Source organism: Microcaecilia unicolor, chromosome 7 (assembly GCF_901765095.1).
Source record: "Microcaecilia unicolor chromosome 7, aMicUni1.1, whole genome shotgun sequence".
NCBI lineage: Eukaryota > Metazoa > Chordata > Amphibia > Gymnophiona > Siphonopidae > Microcaecilia > Microcaecilia unicolor.
In genome coordinates this window covers 239,870,434-239,892,810 of record NC_044037.1, presented here as the reverse complement: position 1 = coordinate 239,892,810, position 22,377 = coordinate 239,870,434, and the positions used below count along the sequence as shown (strand labels likewise).

The following is a 22,377-nucleotide window of genomic DNA, read 5'->3' as shown; positions in this document are numbered from 1 at the left end:
GCTGGCCCTGAGTAAGCATGTTTAGGGAGGATTTGGGGTGGAGACGTAGTAGAGTTACAATTTGCGCATGTATTTATAAAATGTATGTGTTCACATGTACATTTATGTGCTAACATTTAAACCGGCTCCCAAGCAGAGATAAATCAGCACCTATAACCTAGGTGCCAGGGGTGGACTGAGAATGGTCTGGGCCCTCAGGCACTGAGGGTGGTCTGGGCCCCCCCTCCCAGCCGCTGCCTGACAACCCCCCTACTGCCACGCTGCCCTAGTCCTACCTGAGGGGCCCTGGTGGTCTCTGCGGGGGGGGGGGGGGGGGGGGAGGGAGCATGTTTTTTTCCTTCCTGCCTGCCAGTAACACCGTGTTTTCAAAATGGCAACCGAGACCTCCAGCGGTAGTCTCACGGGTCTCAATAGTCTCGCGAGACTTCCACAGGGAATCTCGGCCACCATTTTCAAAATACTGCAGTGCTGTGGAGGGGGAATAGCGGCAGCACAGCCGTCAGGAAAGAACATGTTCCCCACTGCAGAGGCCACTAGATCACCAGTGGTGTGCCTTTCAAGGTAAGACCAGAGAGGGCTGTAGTGTGTAGCGAGTATCCGGGCAGAGTCCCTGGGCCTCCTAGAGCCTCTGGGCCCTCAGGCACTGCCTGGTTGCCCGAATGGTCAGTCCACCCCTGCTAGGTGCTATTTCTGCAAGATTTGTGCTAGTATTTTATAAAGACATTTAGGTACATATGTGCCTACAAATTAGGCCTTCTTGCCCTTAGTAACCTATGTACCCTGTTATTAAATCATGCTTGTGGAGGTTAATTTTATAAGATGGAGCATGGTTTACGAGGGCAAATAGACATCTGCTTAGGAACTATTTTTATAAAGATACCTAGGTGCCTATGGCCTTTATTTTAGAAGCTCTCTTCATGTGTTGGATGTTTGAAAACCAGCATTTAGACATCCATATTGCATGGATGTCCAAATCCTAATTTTATAAAGCCAGGATATGGACATCTAAAACTGCAGTACATCCATATGGCAAGGGGGCATGGTCTAGGTATGGTTTTGGTAGCACTAGGGAGGGGCCAAGTTATAACTTCGATTTTGGAAGGGGAGTTTATGTCCAAAAGAATTGACATTGTTATTTAGACCTGGTACTTGGCACACCCAGGTTACAGAAAGCTGCTCTGAGCAGCTATCCACTGGAGGAATTAAGACAAATCACTTCCCTAATCCCAGAATGGTTGCAATCTCCCTCCCTCCCTCCCTGAATGTGAAACTAGCAAGCATTATTGAGCTCTATGATAGTTTCAGGAGCTATGAATGTTAATGATACTAAAATCTTGTTTTGAATTAATTTAGTACATTAGTAAATTAATACAGTACTTCCCCATGCAGAGTTGAGGAGTAGCCTGATGGTTAGTGCAGAGGGCCGAGAAACAGGGAACCCAGATTCAAATCCCATTTCAGCTCTTTGTGGGTTTTTTCTTTGATTGTAGAAAAAATCTGAAAACCTGAAGGCTGTCAAACTGGAAACTGGTGTACATTCAGGTACAGTGTATATTGTTCTGTCCCTGGAGGGCTCACAATTTAAAAGAAAAAAATCACAAACAGCTAAAGTGGATTTGAACCTAGGTCTCAGCCCACTGCTCTAACCATTAGGCTACCCTTCTTTAAGTATGGATGTCTATGTGGCCATTTCTTGAATTCCCTCCTATACACATTTATACACTTTCAAAACAATTTTCAAACCGAGCAATGTTTTCTGGATTCATCTAGTGAATGTCAACATTTCCACATGCTGGTGGACTTGTGAATATGTTACTATATTTAATTTATTGTCAGCAGCCAAAACCAGAGGTGGTCCATAGAAGGAGAAGACAATCATGGATGCCACATGCAATTTATTATATAATGACCCGACTCGGCCACCAGTGGCAAAACTACTTTACATAATGGTGGCTTGCCAGTGGTAGAATTCTGTGCAGAGAGCGGTTTAAAAAGGAATGGGGGGGGGGGGGGTTCATCATTCAAGAGCCTGTTGACCCCTGATGAAGGCATTGTGTCAAAACTTGGCCGAGTTGGATCATTATATAATAAATTGCCTGTGGCAAATCATTGATTGTCTTCTCCTTGTTTGCTGCTGCCTGTGTTGATACTGTGGAATATTTAATTTATTACCAAGTTTCTGCTATACAAGAGACAAGCAAACAAGTCATTGACATTTCCCAATAAAAATACTGCAAGACAGCATAGTAAACAAAACTATTCCTTAGCCTATTTTCCTCTTAATACATACTCACCATCAATCATGAGGTAAAACTACAACATGGGATTTACCTGAAATCCATTGTAATCTGTATGATTTAAACTTGAAACTGCTATTAAAATAGTCATTCAGGGTAAAGGTCCTCCGAGGATCATCTTCTTTATCTAAGATTAAGGAAAGACAAATGATTAATTTTCATTGCTAATATCTGAAAAAAAAATTTGAACAGGCCATATTTAAGGAATAGGCAATAAAAGGTGTAGGGAAGGGGGTGGGGGGTAAAACGCCTGATAAAATATGTTGTGTATATGTGTAGCAGGGCCCCAATTTGTCCCTTGATATTTTTCAGAAAAAAAAAAGTGTTCTTTGACAGGCTGGTGGGACCTAGAGGGTGCATCCTACTTTTAAAAAATGCAGACTGTAATGTGTGAGACCAAAACCAATACATTCCAAATATGCAGTAAAGGAGATAGTTGGGTGTTTTGCTGTTTCTTTGTCTTTGGGGATATGAAGTATTTTTCCTTGGTGCCTTCCCCCAATGTTTATGAATTTTGGGGGTTTTCTAGTAAAAGGTCCATGGCTTCGACACAGGTATTTAAACCAATTACCCTTTTCAAATCCCTTGATCCCATATCTGCCCCAAGAATGCTCCAAAATTTCATCAGAATAATGGTTTCCACCACCAATACTTGTAGACCATTTCTATTTTGCCAAATTCTTACCACCAAGACTTGAAATTATCTCCACAACCAGGTGAAGGCTGTTTTATAAAACTTGACTTCCCTAAACTAATTGCATTTTGATTTTAACCATAGTCCCTCCAAGCATCTCATCCCAGATTTCATGGAAATTTCATACTATTGTAACATCACCGTTTATGACTGTAACTGCCATTCCATGCTTATTCAAATCCTACGACTCAATGCAATCATACTACTTTTGTTTTGGGTTACAGATGTCACTTTGTGTAGGCTACTGCAATGCATCATTACCATCTTTTCCATGTTCTATGCTTATTCTATTTTTTTTTTTTGGAACTTCATTTTCATTTTTGTCTCAATTACTATCACTCCTAGGTCCCTTACCTGGTCAGTACACATCAGCTTCTCTCTCTGTTCCCCCTCCCCTCCCTGACCCCTATTATGAATTGTTCTCTTGGATTTCTGCATCCCAAATGCATGACTCTCCACTTTTTAGCTCTGAAAATTAACTACCAAGCATTCAACCACTCCTCAAGCTTTCTTAGATGCTTGTTGTGACTCTGGACAACATGCTTAACCCTCCATTGCCTCAGGTACAAAAAAGTACCTGTAGATAATATGTAATCTGCTTTGATTATAACCACAGAAATGCGGTATATCAAGTCCCATCCTTTTACCCTTACCTTTAAAGGTTTAATTTAGCTTTTCAGAATTTAAATGTTTATGCATAAAGTTACAAAGTAGTCCATTTAAAACAAATAGTAGAAAATAATTTTTCCACTCAACATACAGTGAGCTTTGGAGCTCATTGACAGAAGATACGATAAAGGCAGTACACATAACTGAGTTAAAAAAAAAAAGACTTGGATAAGTTCCTGGAGAAAACGTCAAGAGACCTTTATTAAGGTAAACCTGGGAAAAGCCACTGCTTATCTCTGCAGGGTCGGCAGCATGGAATCTTGTATTGTTTGGGATCCTCAGAAGATGAGGCAAATAACTGCACAATAGCATCTTTGACTCTTTGGAAGGTTGCTCTTTCTCAATAAAGTTGATTTTATTTATGGTCATTAGGAAAGGGGATAGGATTTGATATACTGCCTTTCAGTGGTTATAAGCAAAGTGGTTTATATATCATATATAGATACTTTTTATTTGGCGCAATGGAGGGTTAAGTGTCTAGCCCGGAATCACAAGGAGCGGTTACTGCGTACAAACAGGCTGCTACAGACACGTATTGCAGCATTTTACAATATCTTGCATGTTTGCATACACTAACCTGCATGTTACCAATTTAACAATTTTTTTGGGAGGGGAGTGGGCATATCATGGACAGAGATTGGCATTCCTGCATTATCTAGCTACTGTGGTATGATTACTGCACACTAACCATTCAGATTCTATATGGCACCCAAATTTGGGTGCTGAAATTTGCATGTGGATCAAAGATGCACATACAAGCCATTGGCCAGTAATCAATTGAGGTAAGCAATTAGTTATTACAGTTAATTAGCATTAATTAGATTTTGTGCTCATATCTTTCTGTGTGCTATTCTATAACCCCATGCACCTATCTCTGACAGCTCGATGCTCAAAACACCAGTGCTGTTTCCAAATAGCGCAGCAGTTTTACTGCTGGATCAGTGCAGAAAAACAACTCTCTCAAGCTCAACGCTAATGCTTGTAGCATTGTAGCATTGAGCATGAGGGAGTTCAGCAGGAGGACAGTGTCTGGCACATGCACTGAAGAGTTGTGCATTAAACACAGCTCTTGAGCACATGCCCAGAATGCCTGGGGGGGGGGGGGGGGGGAGTGCTGATTTAGACAACAAGCCAACTTGGAAGACCGCCTTCAGGTACCTTGGATCTCCATGTTTAATCTAATATAGCATGAAGCACAATACCTTAAATAATGCCCAGCTCCTCAGTGCTTACTCCGCGCTTTTCTCCGACCTCTGCTCTAACACATCCACCTCCACCACCACAATCATCACTTCCAATGAGAAGTTAAGGGGTATTTTTCCAGTGGGTGGGGCTCCTTTCTTCCTCAATCTCTCCAGCCTTCCCTATCCCTCACTGCTCGACACAATCCTAATGCCAGCTCCGAGCTGGCATAGGGTTTCCAGCAGCAGAAGTGCTCTTGTTTGGTGCACTGTGCTCCGAGCATTAGGAAGGAATAGGTTATGAGCTTGCATGCAACTTGTTGTGGTGTGAGCTGGCATGCTTGTTGTTCCCCATGCTTGAGCCCTTTCAGCATTCTGGGGGAGCAAATGCAAGCGCTAGTCTTGCGCTAATGGCCTCTAGCACCTGCATTTGCTTCTGAGCATTGGGGCCCTAGTGTGCAACTCAAAAGGGGGCATGACCAGGGGTGTGGTAAGGGAGTTCCAAAAATTTGCACATGGAGTAATAGAATATCACCATTCCTGTGCAAAAATGCCAAATGTTTCCCACTGTTGGAAGAAGTACTACAGCGATGTGATTTGGACTTCTACCATGATGAAGTTATCGAAACCTTGCCATGTTGGCAGAGTCTCCGAGATTGACATTTTGAAAGCTAAGTAGTATATTATATATATAACTCTTTAAAAACTGGATCAAATGATGAAAAGGCAGTATATGCAACTGAAAATGTTATATGCATTCTGCTAGCCAAGCTTCTGGGATCCACAACACAAATTTTAAAATGTGCTAAGGATTTCTATAAGGTTTTATTGGGCATTGGTGACAAATGCTAAGTTGTATGTAGATGCTGGGATAGTGTCTTAAAAGATGGGCACTGGCATTTACACCAGGTTTCAGGTGGCAGTCAAATTTGGGCATGGGAATGGGCTCTAAGCGCTATTCTAGGAAAGCGCTCAATTCAGAGTGCTCCTTATAGAATAACAGTGTGCGTCAATTTTTTCTGGTACTCAAATTTGGGCACCATTTACTGGATCTGTGCCTGGGAACACTTAGGGGTGAATTCTAAAAATCACACTTTTAAAACATTGGTGCCAAAAAATGCTTAAACGCTGTTCTATAACCAATGCCTAATATTAGACGCGGTTTATAGAATAGTGCTTAAGTGCAGGAGGTTGCATGTAAATTTAGGCGCATCCATTTGCACCAATGAAATGTGGTGTAAATGCCCCCACCTAAATTTACCTGCAAACCTCCCTTATTCTACAATTGTGTGTGTACCTGGAATCCAAGCCCAGGCTCTGCCCTGAAACACCACTGACCCTCCAATTTCCATACTTTTTTTCCAGGATGCACATAAAATTTAGGCACAGTTCACATGCCTAAATGTATGCCCCACCGTGTTAATTGATTTCAATTAGCACCAATAATTGCTTGTTAAAAAGCCAATTTGCACTAATTGGCTCATTATTCAATTAAATTGAGCACACAATTGTTGACAACTTTTATAGAATTAGGAGAGTGCCTCCTAAAGGCAGTTGGTGCTTCTATGTTTACGAGGTGATAAGTGCTCCTGCATTAACTCTAGACAGGTACCACTGTGGTCATGCCAACATTAGTGCATGACGTGAAGTAAGTTATACTTTTTTAAAAAACCCAAAGGTGCCATGTTAAATCTCTGTTTGGTACATAGGAAAGTCCCATGTTAAAACACATTAATCCCAGATTTGACTGCACTTTAGTAACATGGTCCCTTTATGTGCATAAATCATCATTGTCCATGCCATCATGGCTTTATAAAATTACTTTCTTAGAGTGGAAGGTATCATCAAGTTGGTTCTAAGTCAGTTCCCACTCACCAATTCCCATCTGGAAAATTGCCACCTAGGTCACCTAACAATTATGAAGCAACATGGTCTGGAATCTATCTCCTTACATTTTCCCTTCCAGACAAGCAGCTCGTTGGGGGAGGCAATGTTCCACCACACCCACAAAACATTAAAACATTACCTTTAGCATGCCATACCATACCATATATATATATATATATATATATATATATATATATATATATATATAAACTTACACAAAATATTAGCAACACATCTATAATGAACTTCAAAGTAAAATGCCCCCCCCCCCCCCCCCCCCCCCCGATACAACCTGACCACACACAAACACAAAACCAATAATCGGTCAAAACCTGCATTGGAGATTTAAAATTTAACCCACTCCCACCCAATTCCACTCCCAGACTCAAAACTTCACCTCTCCTACTCCCACCCAATTCTGCTTCAAGACTAAACGCTTTACCTCTGCCTGATGCCACAAATGTCACACCACAAAACTTCGCCTCTTATAAAAATTATGATACATAAGAAAAAAAAACCCTGACAGAACACTGCCGCAAGAAAAAAAAGACCAAAAACTACATACTGGTAACAAAATCTCTGCAGAGTGGGAAATATCTAGGGATGAGGGGAGGGGCAGTCCTAGGATGGGATTTTCCTCCTTGAGTGGGAATTGGTCAGAGGGGAAAAGTCCTAGGAGGGAATTGTCCAGGCGGGAACTGTCCTGGTGGCAACTCGCCAAATACCCATCAAGTTGCCAGAGTACAAAACTATGTCGAGAACACTCACAGCATAAATCCCCTTTCACACATTCTGACGGAGATTCGTAAATGCTAATATTAGTCTCTAAATCTGCATTACATTGTACTCATTACTTTATATTACTGTATCACAGTTTACTGAATTATAATTGGAAAATTAGTGGTATTATTGTTCTAATTTTCTTTCAGAATTTAAGACTCATTCCTCAGGAGGAAAAGAAGACTGCCAGGACAATCATTTGGAAAGTATTACAGAAAGCAGAAAGCAAGCATTGTCTGAGCTCTTCAGGAATAAACAGCATTAAAAAAAAAACCAGCCCATGACTGGTTAGAGATCATATCTTGTTAAGGACAATGAATGTTTAGAACAGCAAGTTGCTGGGACAGTTAAAGAGGAAGGCACTGTTTCTTTGAAAACTTGTGTCCTTAAATATACAAAGATCACCCATTTTTGTTGTATTATAATTAACTCATAATTGTTGGCAAGGTCACACATTCTGAAAATAATACCCTCAGATTACTGGATTTAGCAGTCTGGGTTTTCCTTTTTCTTTTTTTTTTTTACTATAAGACTCTGTGTTACCCGCAGCTCAGTCATTCTTGTAATGACAGACGCATTCTTGTAATGTGACTTCAGAAAACCAAGATATTAGGAGTGGTCTAGTAGTTAGGGTGGTGGACTTTGGTCATGAGAAACTGAGTTCAATTCCCACTTCAGGCACAGGCAGCTCCTTGTGACTCTGGGCAAGTCACTTAACCCTCCATTGCCCCATGTAAGCTGCATTGGGCAACAAAAATAAATAAAAATAATGTAAGCACCAATTGGGTGCTAAAATTATACCCCTGATATTCAGCTGGCATTGAATATCCATTTTTCTTTAAAACTGGCTAGCACATGACTGTTAATAGTCAGACTTAACCAATTACAGGTTAGCATATAAAGATAGGACAGATATTTAAGGGGTCCTTTTACAAAGACGTGCTGAAAAATGGCTTGCGGTAATGTAGGTATGTGTTTTGGGTGCGCGCCAATCCATTTTCTAGCACGCCTGTAAAAAAGGCCTCTTTGTTTGCCGAAAATGGACATGCGGCAAAATCAAAGTTTCCTCGCGTCCATTTTGGGTCTGAGACCTTACAGCCAGCCATTGACCTAGCGGTAAAGAATCTGGGTGGTAATGACCTACGCGCATCAAATTCCACTAGAAAATAAAAAATATTTTTCAGATGCTCGTAGCGGACGCACACCAAAATTAAAATTACTGCAAGGGACACACGGTAACCTGGGCAGTAACTCCAATTTGGCGCACATAGGTGCCTACGTGACTTAGAAGGGCCCCTATGTGATCTTATTTATTCGCTAAACCTGGCCGGTTACATCTGAATATCGGGATGTAATTGGATTCTGCCCCCACAATCTCCCGACATAGCCGGCTTGAAATTTGGCACTATTGAGTCATTTTCAGCAGCACTAACCAGTTAAAGTGCTGCTGAAAATGACCAGATAGCCACAAACAATTGAGTTAACCGGTCAGCGGTCATTCCTATCCGTTTAACTCACTTTGAATTTCAGCCAGATAGAATACTAGCATTTATTCATTTGTTTACTTTATTTTCCATTAATAATTTGCCTTATTAACCAGGTGGTTTACAATATACACACATAATAAAAGCAAAAGAGCATGGCAAATAACAACTATCTTAAGAGGCTTCAGTCAACACTAAAAATAGGCTTAAGCAAACAAATATGCTTTAAGATGTTTTTAAACACGGCCAACTCTTTCAATAACAGCGGTCTCAATGGGGCCGATGCAGAAAGCTTTCCACATGCTTCCCACAAGTTTAGCTCAGTTTTTACCTTGGGATAGCAATGCAGAAAAGGTTTCAGCATGAGTACTAATTTTCCCTTATAAGGCAGTAGGCCCCACATGCTGTATCCCAGGATGAACTGCGCAAGGCAGGGCACCATCATTTTCTGAGATGGTGGCACTGGAGGCAGGAGAGAGTGAGCATTGCTCCCGCCTCTCTTCAAAAGTATGGTGGAGTGGATTCGGGAGGGGGTGGGTGGGTGCCACTAGACACTAGGGATTTTTTTTAATTGGGGAGAGGTGGGCCACCAGATGACCAGATGAAAAACATACCCTTCCTGGATTGAGAAGGGAAGTTCTCTACCCACCTCAGAGTTTCTGTTGAAGTGAGTCATATGCTTGTCTAAATATTTAGGAACATATTAGTCTAAATATTCTGTCGGGTTATAAAGTGTACTTAAGCACTGTATGTTTCAGGAACTCAGCAGCAGCCTTCAAACTTATTCCATTTCTCACTAAATGCAAAAACTATAACTAGATTCTTCTCTTCAGATTGACCAAAGTTTGGGATGCCACAAAAGGCAAAGGAGCCCCAGTCATTATTTAGGGGGGAAATTATCAATATGGGCTTCTGTTTAGTTGGTTTATTTTACCACAAGTCGGGTTATTTTAGCACAGGGTCCCATTTTATTGAAGGAGACCCTGCGTTAAAATAGCCCAACTTAACAGTAGCCCACATTGATAACTTCCCCCGTACATCTAAAATTCTGTGCAGAGTATAATCTTCATATACACAGTATTAAAACCGATGTAAAATAAATTACAATAAAAATATATCTAATATGTAACCTCAAAGCACATACATAACAAAAGAAATACAGAAAACTAGAATCTAATGAAATTCAAACCAATATAACTGAAGTGTAGTATCTCTGGGAATGAATTAAGTCTTACTTGGAGAATGCTTTCTTAAACAGAAGAGTTTTCAAATCCTGCTTATAATCTTTCAAATCAGTGCGGGTCCTTAATTCTAAAGATGGACTTTCAAAGGTGAGGAATGGCCAAAGACCAGGCACAGTTCCTTGTCACAACTAACTGCATGCCACAGTGAAGGATTAGAAAGAAGAAAATCCTGCTCTTGAGAACACAAAGACCTGGAAGGAACATTCTTTCCAGACGAAGAAGGGCAACCTTTGAAAGCTAATCAAGAAATGTATTAAGTTATGTCCAATAAAAAAAGGTATCGTCTTATTTTCTTTTCCATGTTTTCTTTTGTTTGATTTCTATTGATAACCAGAGGACAATGGAAATGTTTAGCCTAGCTACTAATGTTTGAAAATCAAGAAGCTGGTGAAAAGCTTTGAGCTGTGGTGTGATATGAACACATATTGAGATATTCATCAGAACTCTTCCAGCTGCATGATTTGTTAATTATAAAAGCCTCAAAGTAAACGTGGAAGCTCAAGATACTAATGATTACTGTAATGTATTGGTAACAATAACTAGCTGCTGTAATACAGCATGAAAATCATCATGTCGTAGAAAAGCACATAACCTGCATAAAAGCCAAAGTTTAATGATTTTTTCTTTTTCTCATTTCTGAAACGAGATCTAAATGTAAGTTTGGAATCTACTTTTTTTCCCAAATAAGGGAGTTCAGGACTAATCGGGAGAACCTCTATACCTCTACGCAGTGCTTTTTTTGTAGAAAAAAAGGTGCCGGTACTCATTATGGGCGGGGTCACCACATATGGCCCCACCCCTATGATAGCCACACCCACATTAACCACACCCCCTACACCAGCCATGGCGCATATAAACAGACATCATTGAAAATATTACAGTACTATAGGAGAAAAAAATAACGTGATTTTTTTCATTATAAATAATCTCTGTAAGCTCTTACAGCTCCAGTATACCCAGTTCAAAATAAGACAGCCAATGTAAATTCTCAAATTGGACATATTACAAACACTAAATGAAAATAAAATGATTTTTTTTTTCTACCTTTGTTGTCTGGTGACTGTTTTTCTTTCCATATTGGTCCCAGTCTGTGATTCTGCTTTCCTTTGTTTTCGCTTAACTCTTCTGTGCCATTTGTCATTTTTGTCTCCTTTTTCTTTGCTTTCTTCAATATTTTTCAGGCTCTCTCTGTCCAGATTTAATTCATTCTGACTATCCATTCTTTAATTTCCTTCATCTACCTGTGGCTTTTCATCTTTTCCTCACCCTTGTTCTCCCCATGCCCCTTCCTCTTATTCTCCAGTCTTTCTCTATTCCCCTTTTCCATCCAGCAGCTCTGCTTTCTCTCCCCATCCTTCCAGTGTCTCCCCTATTTCTTTCTGCATTCTTCCATCCAGCGTCTTCCCTCTTTTTCTCCCCATCTTTCCATTTTCCCTCTCTCTCTCCCCATCCTTCCATCTGTTTTTCCCCCTCTCTTTCCCCATCCTTCCATCTGTTTTCCCTCTCTCTTTCCCCATCCTTCCATCTGTTTTCCCTCTCTCCCCAATCCTTCCATCTGTGTTTTTCCCTCTCTCTCCCCATCCTTCCATCTGTTTTCCCCTCTCTCCCCAATCCTTCCATCTGTTTTTCCCCTCTCTCCCCAATCCTTCCATCTGTTTTCCCTCTCTCTCCCCATCCTTCCATCTGTTTTCCCCTCTCTCTCCCCAATCCTTCCCTCTGTTGTTTTCCCTCTTTCTCTCTCTCCCCAATCCTTCCCTCTGTTGGTTTCCCTCTTTCTCTCTCTCCCCAATCCTTCCCTCTGTTGTTTTCCCTCTTTTTCTCTCTCCCCAATCCTTCCCTCTGTTGGTTTCCCTCTTTTTCTCTCTCCCCAATCCTTCCCTCTGTTGGTTTCCCTCTTTCTCTCTCTCCCCAATCCTTCCCTCTGTTGTTTTCCCTCTTTCTCTCTCTCCCCAATCCTTCCCTCTTTCTCTCTCTCCCCAATCCTTCCCTCTGTTGTTTTCCCTCTTGTTCTCTCTCCCCAATCCTTCCCTCTGTTGTTTTCCCTCTCTCTCCCCCCCAATCCTTCCCTCTGTTGTTTTCCCTCTTTTTCTCTCTCCCCAATCCTTCCCTCTGTTGGTTTCCCTCGTTCTCTCTCTCCCCAATCCTTCCCTCTGTTGTTTTCCCTCTCTCTCTCTCTCTCCCCAATCCTTCCCTCTTTCTCTCTCTCCCCAATCCTTCCCTCTGTTGTTTTCCCTCTTTTTCTCTCTCCCCAATCCTTCCCTCTGTTGGTTTCCCTCTTTCTCTCTCTCCCCAATCTTTCCCTCTGTTGGTTTCTCTCTTTTTCTCTCTCCCCAATCCTTCCCTCTGTTGGTTTCCCTCTCCCTGCCAAGTTTCCCGCGACGCACGCGGCACCAGCCCCTATTTCCGGCCGCTGCTGCTTCTCCTGTTGAGCAGCAGCGGCCGCTACACAAAGAAAAAGTTAAAAAAATTGAAACCTGGCTGAAACGCGGCACCCCGACACTGTAGACAGCCATTAGGCATTGGCTGTTGCCCCGCAGCCGCTCCTCCTCTTGCCTCTACGTCACTGCCCCTGGAGGAAGACCCCGGAGGAGCGCAGTGACGTAGAGGCAAGAGGAGGAGCGGCTGCGGGGCAACAGCCAATGCCTAATGGCTGTCTACAGTGTCGGGGTGCCGCATTTCAGCCAGGTTTGAATTTTTTTTAAAAATCTTTTTCTTTGTGTAGCGGCCGCTGCTGCTCAACAAGAGAAGCAGCAGCGGCCGGAAATAGGGGCTGGCACTGCGTGCGGGACATGGACTCACGGGGCGGGGGGAGCAAAAAAAAAAGGTGCCGGTACGCCGTACCGTTGCGTACCGGCACAAAAAAAGCACTGCCTCTATGGTAATACCAGAAGAAGAGCAATATCCTGCTGCCTAGCTATCACCAAAACTTGCATTCTATAATGGGCAAATTTTTCAAGAGGGTGTCCACGTGAAAAATATGATAAGACAACTATTTTATAAAAACTGATTGCTTACACTAATGTGGTATCTTTAATGAGATTTCTGATATTAACATCATATTTATCTATATGTTTTTATAAAAATACTTCTACAATGGCTTGCAGTTGCAAACAATTTCTCACATAAATATACATCTGCTTCAAAGAAGATGCAGCTGTGTGTCCACACATTTTCTAAAATATACAGATACATCATAACCTCACCCCTGCTCCGCTTAAACTATGCCTCCAGAAACACCTACTCTTGGTACACATGTAAGTTTTTCATGATGCTGATTTGCATAGGTAGAGAGGCTCAAGGGTCCTACTAAGAATGCAAGTGGTGGTACGTTAAGAGGCATCACTAATTTCTAGAGAGAAGTGTCTTTCCCAGTGATCCATATTATAATGAGGGGAGGAGATGCATCCCTGATCAAATGACCTGCATGTGAGAGGAGAGCTATCCAGCATGAAGGACCTAGCCATTTTAAGCCCAAGAAAATATAGGAGAGATACTTAGCTATCCTACCCCGGACAATCTATAAGGAGAAGTCTAAGAGCATTTGGAGCAACAGTAACTGCTGGGACAATGGGAACAGGGAATCTGCTGCACCCACTTTCATGACTAGAGGTGTGCATGGGGACATAATCTGGTCCCCATCCTCACCCATGCTTATTCAGTTTGGATCCATCCCCACCCCATTCCCACCCATCTCCATTCAGTTTGGATCCATCACCAGTCAATTCTATTCCCTCCTTACCCCATCCCCGCATCTTCTTCCCATTCTCCATCGTATTGCTACTGTCCTCTCACCATCCCCACAGTTTACTCTCTCATCCCCAACCCACATTTGAGCAATCTTGTAAATTCAAGAAAAACATTCTTATTATCAACACATTATGATAAGCAAGTAAGTTAAAAACTTAAGAAACATATATGTATAGGAAAGTAAGCTGTTTCCTTAAATATCAAAGTCCATAATGTTTTCACTCTTCCACCGAGTTGACACTACAAGTGTACATGGAGACATAATCTGGTCACTATTCCCACCTGTCCCCAGACAGTTTGGATCTTTCTCCATCCCATTCCCAGTTGATTCTTTTCTATCCCCACCCCATCCCCAGCATAAATGGATCTTTTGTCACCAATACCACAGATTCCTGCAGATTTCTTTTCTTCCCCATCCCCGTGCATACCTCTACTTAAGACAAAGGGGTAAAGGGAAACTTTGACTCTATTGTATATTTCCAGCAGGGCATACTGGACCATCTGTCATCTACACAGGTTTCTGGAACAGCTTCAGAGGCTGAAGAAGAAACAACACACTGCTTAGTCATAAGTCTAAGCAATCTAAAGCACTGCATTGGAGCCTTAGAATCCCTGAGCCTCTAACTGTCTTTTTGAAAGCAAAGAGTAAGCAATTATTATCTTTGATACCAACTTATGCTAGCTGTTATATTGTTATGAAGGAAAGTTACAGGAAGGATATTCACAAATTCTCACATAGAACAGTAAAGGATATAAGGTAAATAAAGAGACTTTTTAAATACAGTTTGTTTACTGCCTCTGACACTATTGCCCTAGTTGTGTACTAAAATTTGTTTTCTATATAGTATATTAATTTTCCAAAAGCATTCTTTACAGTCAACAGATCTTACAAAAGATAAAACGCTGTTGCCAAGCACCTCGATCACTGATCTTTGGTCTGTGAGTATCTGGTGAGTGCGTGTGTGTGAGGAGATTTCTTTAGTTTGAAGTGTATGTGATTATATGAAATAATTTGTGTGTGGTGGAAGGGTTTATTATAGAACTGTGTATGCAGGAATATGTGAATTTTAGAAAGGATATGGGGATATGTGACTGATGGTTGTGTGCAGATGGATGTTTGGAGGATATATAGTGGTGGAGAGGTAGGATGAGGAGTTTGTTTGTGTTAGGGTTTATTTTGAAGGGACTGTGTACAAGAATTGTGTGTGCATTATTGTTGATGATGATGTACGTGTATGTTCATAGTGATGTTGGTGTATGTGGATGTATAAGTGTGTGTGTTGGTGATGGTAGTGAGTATATGTTCATAGTGCAGGAGGGTTGGGTAGGAGTGGTTAGGTATGTTTGATAACTGCAATGAGTGGAGGTATGTATGTGGTATGGTGGTGGGGGTAAAGTCTATGTGCTGGGGTTATGCCTGTGTTTTTGTGATGATGAAAGTGGTATGATGTGTGTGTGTTTTGGTAAATAATGTGGTATGGCAGTGGTCCCCAAACCTGGTCCTGGAACCCCAGCCAGTCTGGTTTTCATGATATCCACCATGAATATTCATGTGAGAAATCTGCATGCCCTGCCTCCTTGGTATGCAAATCTCTCTCATGAATATTCATTGTAGATATTCTGAAAAGCTGACTGGCTGGGGTGCCTCCAGGATCAGGTTTGGGAACCATTGTGGTATGGGACATGCTGGTGGAGATGGCTGTATTGTGGAAAGTGTATGTTGCTGTGTATGGTGGTGGTGGTGGTGGTGGCTGTGCATGCACAGATGAAATATGACATAGATGGAGACATCAGGCACACAAGACATGCTTACAGTACTTTAAAAAAACAGCTGTCTTCAGAATGCAAGGAATCAGAATCTTGTCTATATAAATAGGAAAACTACAGTCATCTTGCTGAGTATTTCCCTCAATAAAACTATTTTAGCTATAAAGAGATGAGGTCAATATGGCAGCCATAAAACAATAACACTGACTGGCAGGGTTATCTTCACGAGAAGTGGTGTAATACTTTTTATCTGTTGCAAAACCAATAATACTTTGACTGCACATCAAGCCCTTTTCATTTCACTAGTTAAACTTTTAAATGCATCTGCTGTAATTAGACTCCGGGAGGCTTTAGAAAAAATATTGAACAAAATAAACAGTAGAGAGACTAGACGTATTCATTTTGCTATCCTTTCACATTTCAAAATGCTATATTGTCAAATAACCTAACCTAAAGAACTTTGGACTCTGCAATTAAGCAATTAGATAAGACAAAGATAATAATTTAAAAAAATTATGGCCCTAGTCAACAAGACCAAGGGTGCAGATAAGTAAAGTGTAAAAAAATAAACACTTCTTTTCCAAGGGTAAGATTTTTTTTTCTTTAGGAAAGAGAGACCCCCTTTCATTAGACCTGCCAAGTCTCCCACATTCAGCCGGAGACTCCTGCTTTTGTGAGTCATTTCCTATACTCCCACTGGGGAACAAAGAACTACCACACAGCAGCCTCCCCATTCATTGGCAGCAGATGATATGTTAATAAGATGCCATCTCCTGTTGCCACATGACCAGTCTCATGATAAGAGCTGTAAAGTCTCACAACTCTTATCACAAGACTGGTCCTGTGGCAGCAGGAGATGGTGTTTTATTACGGAGTCTCTTGTTCCCGGGGGGGGGGGGGGGGGGGGGGAGGTGGCTTGTTGGTGCTGTGGCCTATAGAATTTTGGTGATCCAGGGAGTAGAACCAGGAGGTGGAGTGGGTAAGGCTGGGGTTTGGCAGGGCAGAATGGGACGAAACTTGGGGCATATCTTCAAATCTCCCTCCTTGGCAGCTCTGTTTCATGGCCCAACAATTTTTTTCCATGGTCTCCGTTCTTCAAAATTCCCTCACTTTCTCTGTGGTGACTCAACTCTTCTCAAATCCCCTCATAAATTTTCAATAGAACTTTGAAAACGCCACATTTGTTTAACTTACTGTACAAAAGCAAATTTCTCAATATGTTCGCATTATGCTCAAAGCCCCACCTGAAATCTGTGAGCAAGAGGAAATGGCTTCTCATGCAAGGGACGATGCAGAAAGTCACACAATAAAGCTTTACGCCAGAGGCTGACTGTGTGGTTTCTACAGCGAGATTAGTGAGAAAACATTCCTCGGTGTAGCAGTACACTGATGAGATGCAAATTCAAAGTATGTAGAATTTGCACACTAATCAGGAAAAGGCTATTGAACATATGTTCACAAATTAGAAGCTGAAACCAAAACCACAGCCGAAATTCATAGCTTGGTTTCGGTCAGAACCAAAGCCGAAACTGAAAAAATGCCAGTGGAGGGAACAAAGATGTTATGGATGGGTGGGGGTGGGGGAGGAGCTTGAACAACCCCAAACAAAAAAGCATTCTGCTGTCCCTGTGCAGAATAACATGCACAGATGTGCTGGCACTTTCGTTTTCTTTGGACATGCAGACAGTGAGTGCACCCTTACTGCAGAACATTTGTGCTAGAGGTCAACCAAATTTTGGTTTTACATTTGGATTTGGCTCTTGCTTATGCTGGTGCCAACAGCTGCTGGGATCTTCTGCAGCAGTCTAATGAGGCTGACATGGGAAATCTTGGCAACCATATTAAACCAGCAGTGGCACCAGGCAGGAGAGAGAGGGGTTCTTTACTGCCCCTGAAGAGGTCACTAGACCACCAGGGCTTGTTTAGGACTGGGGAGGGCCAATTGATAGTCAGGGGGCCAGGTTGACAGGGGGACTCATCTTCTTGGGGGGGGGGGGGGGGGGGCTGGGCAGTCAGGTGGTTGGCTGTCTCGGGAGGGAGCAGAGAATTTCAGTTTCAGCTGAAAATGTACTGGTATTTTCGACCAAAACCTGAACCCAGATTTCGGGCTGGTTTTGGTGCCAAATAAAAAAAACAAAACTTTGTCAGCCTCTAGCACTAATATTCTACAGTAAGAACGCATTCAATGTGTGTATGGCTGAAGAAGACAAAAGTACCAGCACATCTGTGCATGTTACTGCATGTAAATATTGCCTCACCAAAATTTATTGTTCATAATATTTCTGTTAGGCTGCTATTTATGTGCAAAACATGAGCAGATGTGCGCTGGTACTTTTGTTTTCTTTAGATCTGTGCACAATGAAGCCACTGTTACTTCTGTGCACAGCTGTTATTTCCATTCAATCTTTTAAAGTTACAAGTAATTGCTATGCTTGCAGAAAAAAAAAAATAAAATCGGGCAGTAAATTCCCACAACTGGTATAAAATCTTCTTGACTAACCCTTCTATGCTGCCTCAGATCTAGTGGTGAATTTTTCACATCTTGTACACGTTAAAATTTTCTGTTTTCCTTCTGTGCATTGCAGCAGAATAATTAATTGCCTCATTACCATGCATTTTAATATACAGTGTGCTCATTTAGATCATGTGAGTTAAGTTCTACGCTGGGCCTCTTTCTGCATTGTATGCCCAGTAACGTGTGTGTGTACCCCATGGTAACCACATGCTTCTGCCTGGATAGCTTTCTGCATTGATCCCTCAGTGAAACCCATGGCTGTGCTTAGCACACAGAGGAGAAATACGGTAGAAAGTGCACACAGTGTGGCATATAAGAACATAAGAATAGCCATTCTTGGTCAGAACAATGGCCAATCCAAGCAAGTACCAGGCAAAATCAATTAGTAGCACTATTCCATGCTACCAATCCCAGGGCAGGCAGCGGCTTCCCCATGTACATCTCAATAACAGATTATGGACTTTTACTGCAGGAATACAAACCTTTTTTAAACCCAGATACACTAACCACCGTTACCACATCCTCCAGCAACTTAGCTATTCTTTCAGTAAAAAAATATTAACTCCTATTTGATTTAAAAGTATTTCTATGTAATTTCATTGAATGTTCCCCAGTCTTTGTACTTTCTGAATGAGTGAGTAATCAATTAACTTCCACTTGCTCCGCACTATTCAGGATTTTGTAGACCTCAATCATATTCCCCCCTCAGGTGTCTCTTTTCCAAGCTGAAGAGCCCTAACCTCTTTAGCCTTTCTTCATATGGGAGCAGTTCCATCCCCGCTATCATTTTGGTCGCTCTTTTTTGTTTGAAGAATTTGGAGAGAGGCATAGTGAAGTGAGTCTTAGTAGGCTGCCATAGGGTGTGTAAATGAAGAGGGGTTCTCTTGTCTCTCTATGGAGAAGGTTTAGATGTGTGTTTATGGGATGTGGGATGTGGGGTGTGACGTGGGGTGTGTGGTATACCTGGGAAGGCACAGAGATAAGACAAAAAAAGTGGGAGTTTGACCACGGATGCCAAAGATTGGAACGACGTGTACTTAAGATCAAACGTTTATTAAGTGAAAAGACTCAACACAAACGTTGTGTTTCGGCCGCTAGGCCTGCATCAGGAGTCTGTTTAAACAGAAGCTGGTTGCACCTTGATGCTCTGGGGTCCAGGATTACCTGTCTACAAGCAAATGTTCCAAGGTGCAGGATAAACTGTCTGTGTAATCAGTTGGGTTGGTTGTGAGCCCTTGGGCCCTGGCCGAGGCCAGCAGGGTGCCGACCCAGGCCAAGGGGAGACCGACCCACCACCGCACACCCCAGCTACACAATACCCCCCTAAGCTACCCCTCCCCACAGTCCCTCAGGAAGAAGGGAAATAGGCATACAGGCGGGCCTCGTGGCCGAACCGGAACCCACGCAGACAGAGCCACTCGTGCGAGCCTCACGGCTGAACTGGAACCCAATCACACACAGGGAGGGGTGAAAGAACCCAGAGGGCCCCAAGAGGCCAGACACACGCTGAACACCAGCAATAGGGCAGCGGGGGAAACAAAGGACCAGAGCGGGCCACGCCCACGCAGGGGACTAGCGCAGGACAGGGGAACTAACACAGCAACCCCCCCCACCAGGGTAGGAGCCCCAGGCAGAAGCCAGAGGAACCAAACACAAAAGGAAGGCAGAAAGCCCTTGCCTCAAACCCACTGTAGACAGAGGCACACAGAACACAAAGGGTTAAGCTTGTAGAGCCAGCAGAGAGAGAGTGCCATAAATCAACAAACAATCAGAGAGAATGCTTCCCCTCCCAAGAGGGAGTGGGGCCCATCCAACAAACACACTGGCAGAGGCAGGAATACAATACACACAGTACACAAAGGGTTAAACTCACTGAGCCAGCAGGCCAGGACACTGGGAAGAGAAATCCTTAAAACAAACAAACAAAGGAGAACCTCTCACTCAGCCCAGAGCCCTGGAGGCTGAGCAATGCCCAGCCCCCACTAAACAACCAAGCAGCTGACCCTGATTACAGAGCTACGTACACACACACACACACACACACACAGCAGCAGCTAACCCAGAGGGAAGGAAAAGAATACTCTAAATCAACACAGATCCCTGTCAGAACCTAGAGCACGTTCTGAGAGAAACCTATCAGGCTTTCCTGTTACCACCAAATAAGTAACGCAAAAGCAGAGAAACTCCTCAGCTGCAGGCTAAAGTACTATCCCGACGTCAGCACAACCCCTGGCAGCCAATCAGAAGAGACATCCCCCCTCCCCCTCAGCCAAACCGGCAGAATCATAACAGTCTGCATGCAATAAATATCCAATATAAAAGTGGATGTTGGCCTTTAAAAAGACCTTTGGTAAAGAAAGCGCACTTGCCAGCAAAGCAGGAGTAGAACGTTATTTCCTGTGGGATGTTTGAGTTCTCCGCCCTTGGCGGATTCTCCTGAACATATATACCTGGGAAGGCTACATCTGGGGTGTGTGCGCCTGGGGAGAAGTTGGCGAAGTTTGTATCTAGGTGGTTGTGTCTGGGGGTGGGTTGTGTGGGTGAAGGTATATGGAGAGTGTGAGGGCTACAGGTGTGTGTTTCTGTGGGTGTTTTAGGCAGAATGTGTGTCTGGGGAGATGCCTGGGGAGTGTTTGGAACAGGGACATGGGTGATGAGTTGTTGGACTGGAGCGGGCGAGTGTGTGTGTTGGAAGCACGAGGGTGTCAGGGACGTTACAGAAGGGCACTCTTTTTCCTGACTGTACTTCACCTCCTCTCCTCACCTAACCTCATAATCTCTCACCTCTCTTCTCTCCTCACTGTTACCCCTCTTAATACTCCTCACCTTCCCATGCCCCACAATCCTCATGTCTCCACATCAAGTAAGTCACTTTAGACATGTTGTGTGCCATCTACACATATAAATAGCAGCATTACATATATAACTAACATATACTTGTAAATGCCACTGGTTATACATGCAGAAGGTTTGGAATGCACAGACTTAAAGAGGGCAGTTCATGTAAGCAGTTCAAGAAAATATAAATGCATTCTCACTTAAATGAAAATACACAAATATTTTTGAAATTGTCCCCAGCAACATTTACAGCTGCTGTTAGGCACATGTAAGTGTCAGCTACCTGCTCATTGGGATATGTGATCTCCACGAAAGACTGAGGGGGCAATTGTTTACCTCTGGGATGTCTAACACTATCTCAAAAAAGTACAAAAACTGCTGTTTCATTTGGCTTTGTAATTGGCTCCTCTTGTATTGCAGAGTTTTGTAAAATCTAGCATTTCCATGTATGGTGGTAGACTGACATGTACAAGTGTAATTGCGATGCTTACATGTATGAAGCCCTGAATGATACTACTCCTTTGAAGATAACTGTTTTAAAATTGTATTTTGCACAGACTTTGTAAAATAATCAATAGAAACCCTCCTCCCACCCTGTCAGACTGTCATAGTAATGCTTGAATGTTTTCACTTATATACACTGTCAGCTAGCACATTTGCTTATTTCCGATCTGAGGAAGAAGGGCAACCTTCGAAAGTTAATCAAGAAATATATTAAGTTATGTCCAATAAAAAAGGTATCATCTTATTTTCTTTTCTATGTTTTATTTTGTTTGATTTCTATTGATAACCTTAAGAGTGGACTAACACGGCTACCACACTCCTCTACTTAAAATAGTCAAGGAACTGAGAATGTCCCGACTTGAATGTCCCATTGTCTCCCTAGACTTCTATGCAGAATGGAGCTTTGACCTGGACTCAGTGGACTCAGTGCAGCATACTCTCTGGTTACCTGTAACAGTGCTGTCCAGCTGCCTCCCAAATGCTATCTGTCTGTCTGGCTGAGATCTGGAGGAGCAAGACAGGCACTTAAAGAAGGGGTCTGCAACCTGCAGCGTGACATTGAATTTATGTGGCCCAGGAGACCATGGGAAGTATATACAGAAAATGTCATTAACAAGAGCTTGTTCAATTTTAAATACTATATTTTGCAAATATTTTCAGAATAATCACTAACATTTATTTCTATCATTTTTAGTTAAATGTTTACTTATTTATTTAGCACAGAAGGTCTGTGGAGCTCTGTGCATTTCCGGTTTTGACATTACTTAATG

General features: G+C 42.4%; 1 protein-coding gene across 1 annotated transcript in view; it reads right to left on the bottom strand.

Moving 5' to 3' along the window:
• DPP4 (dipeptidyl peptidase 4) overlaps nt 1-22,377 on the bottom strand; it is a 187,345-nt gene that overhangs the window by 104,003 nt on the left and 60,965 nt on the right. Inside the window, 1 exon segment of the mRNA XM_030209009.1 lies at nt 2,332-2,424. Within this exon segment, the coding sequence (XP_030064869.1) occupies nt 2,332-2,424 (93 nt within the window).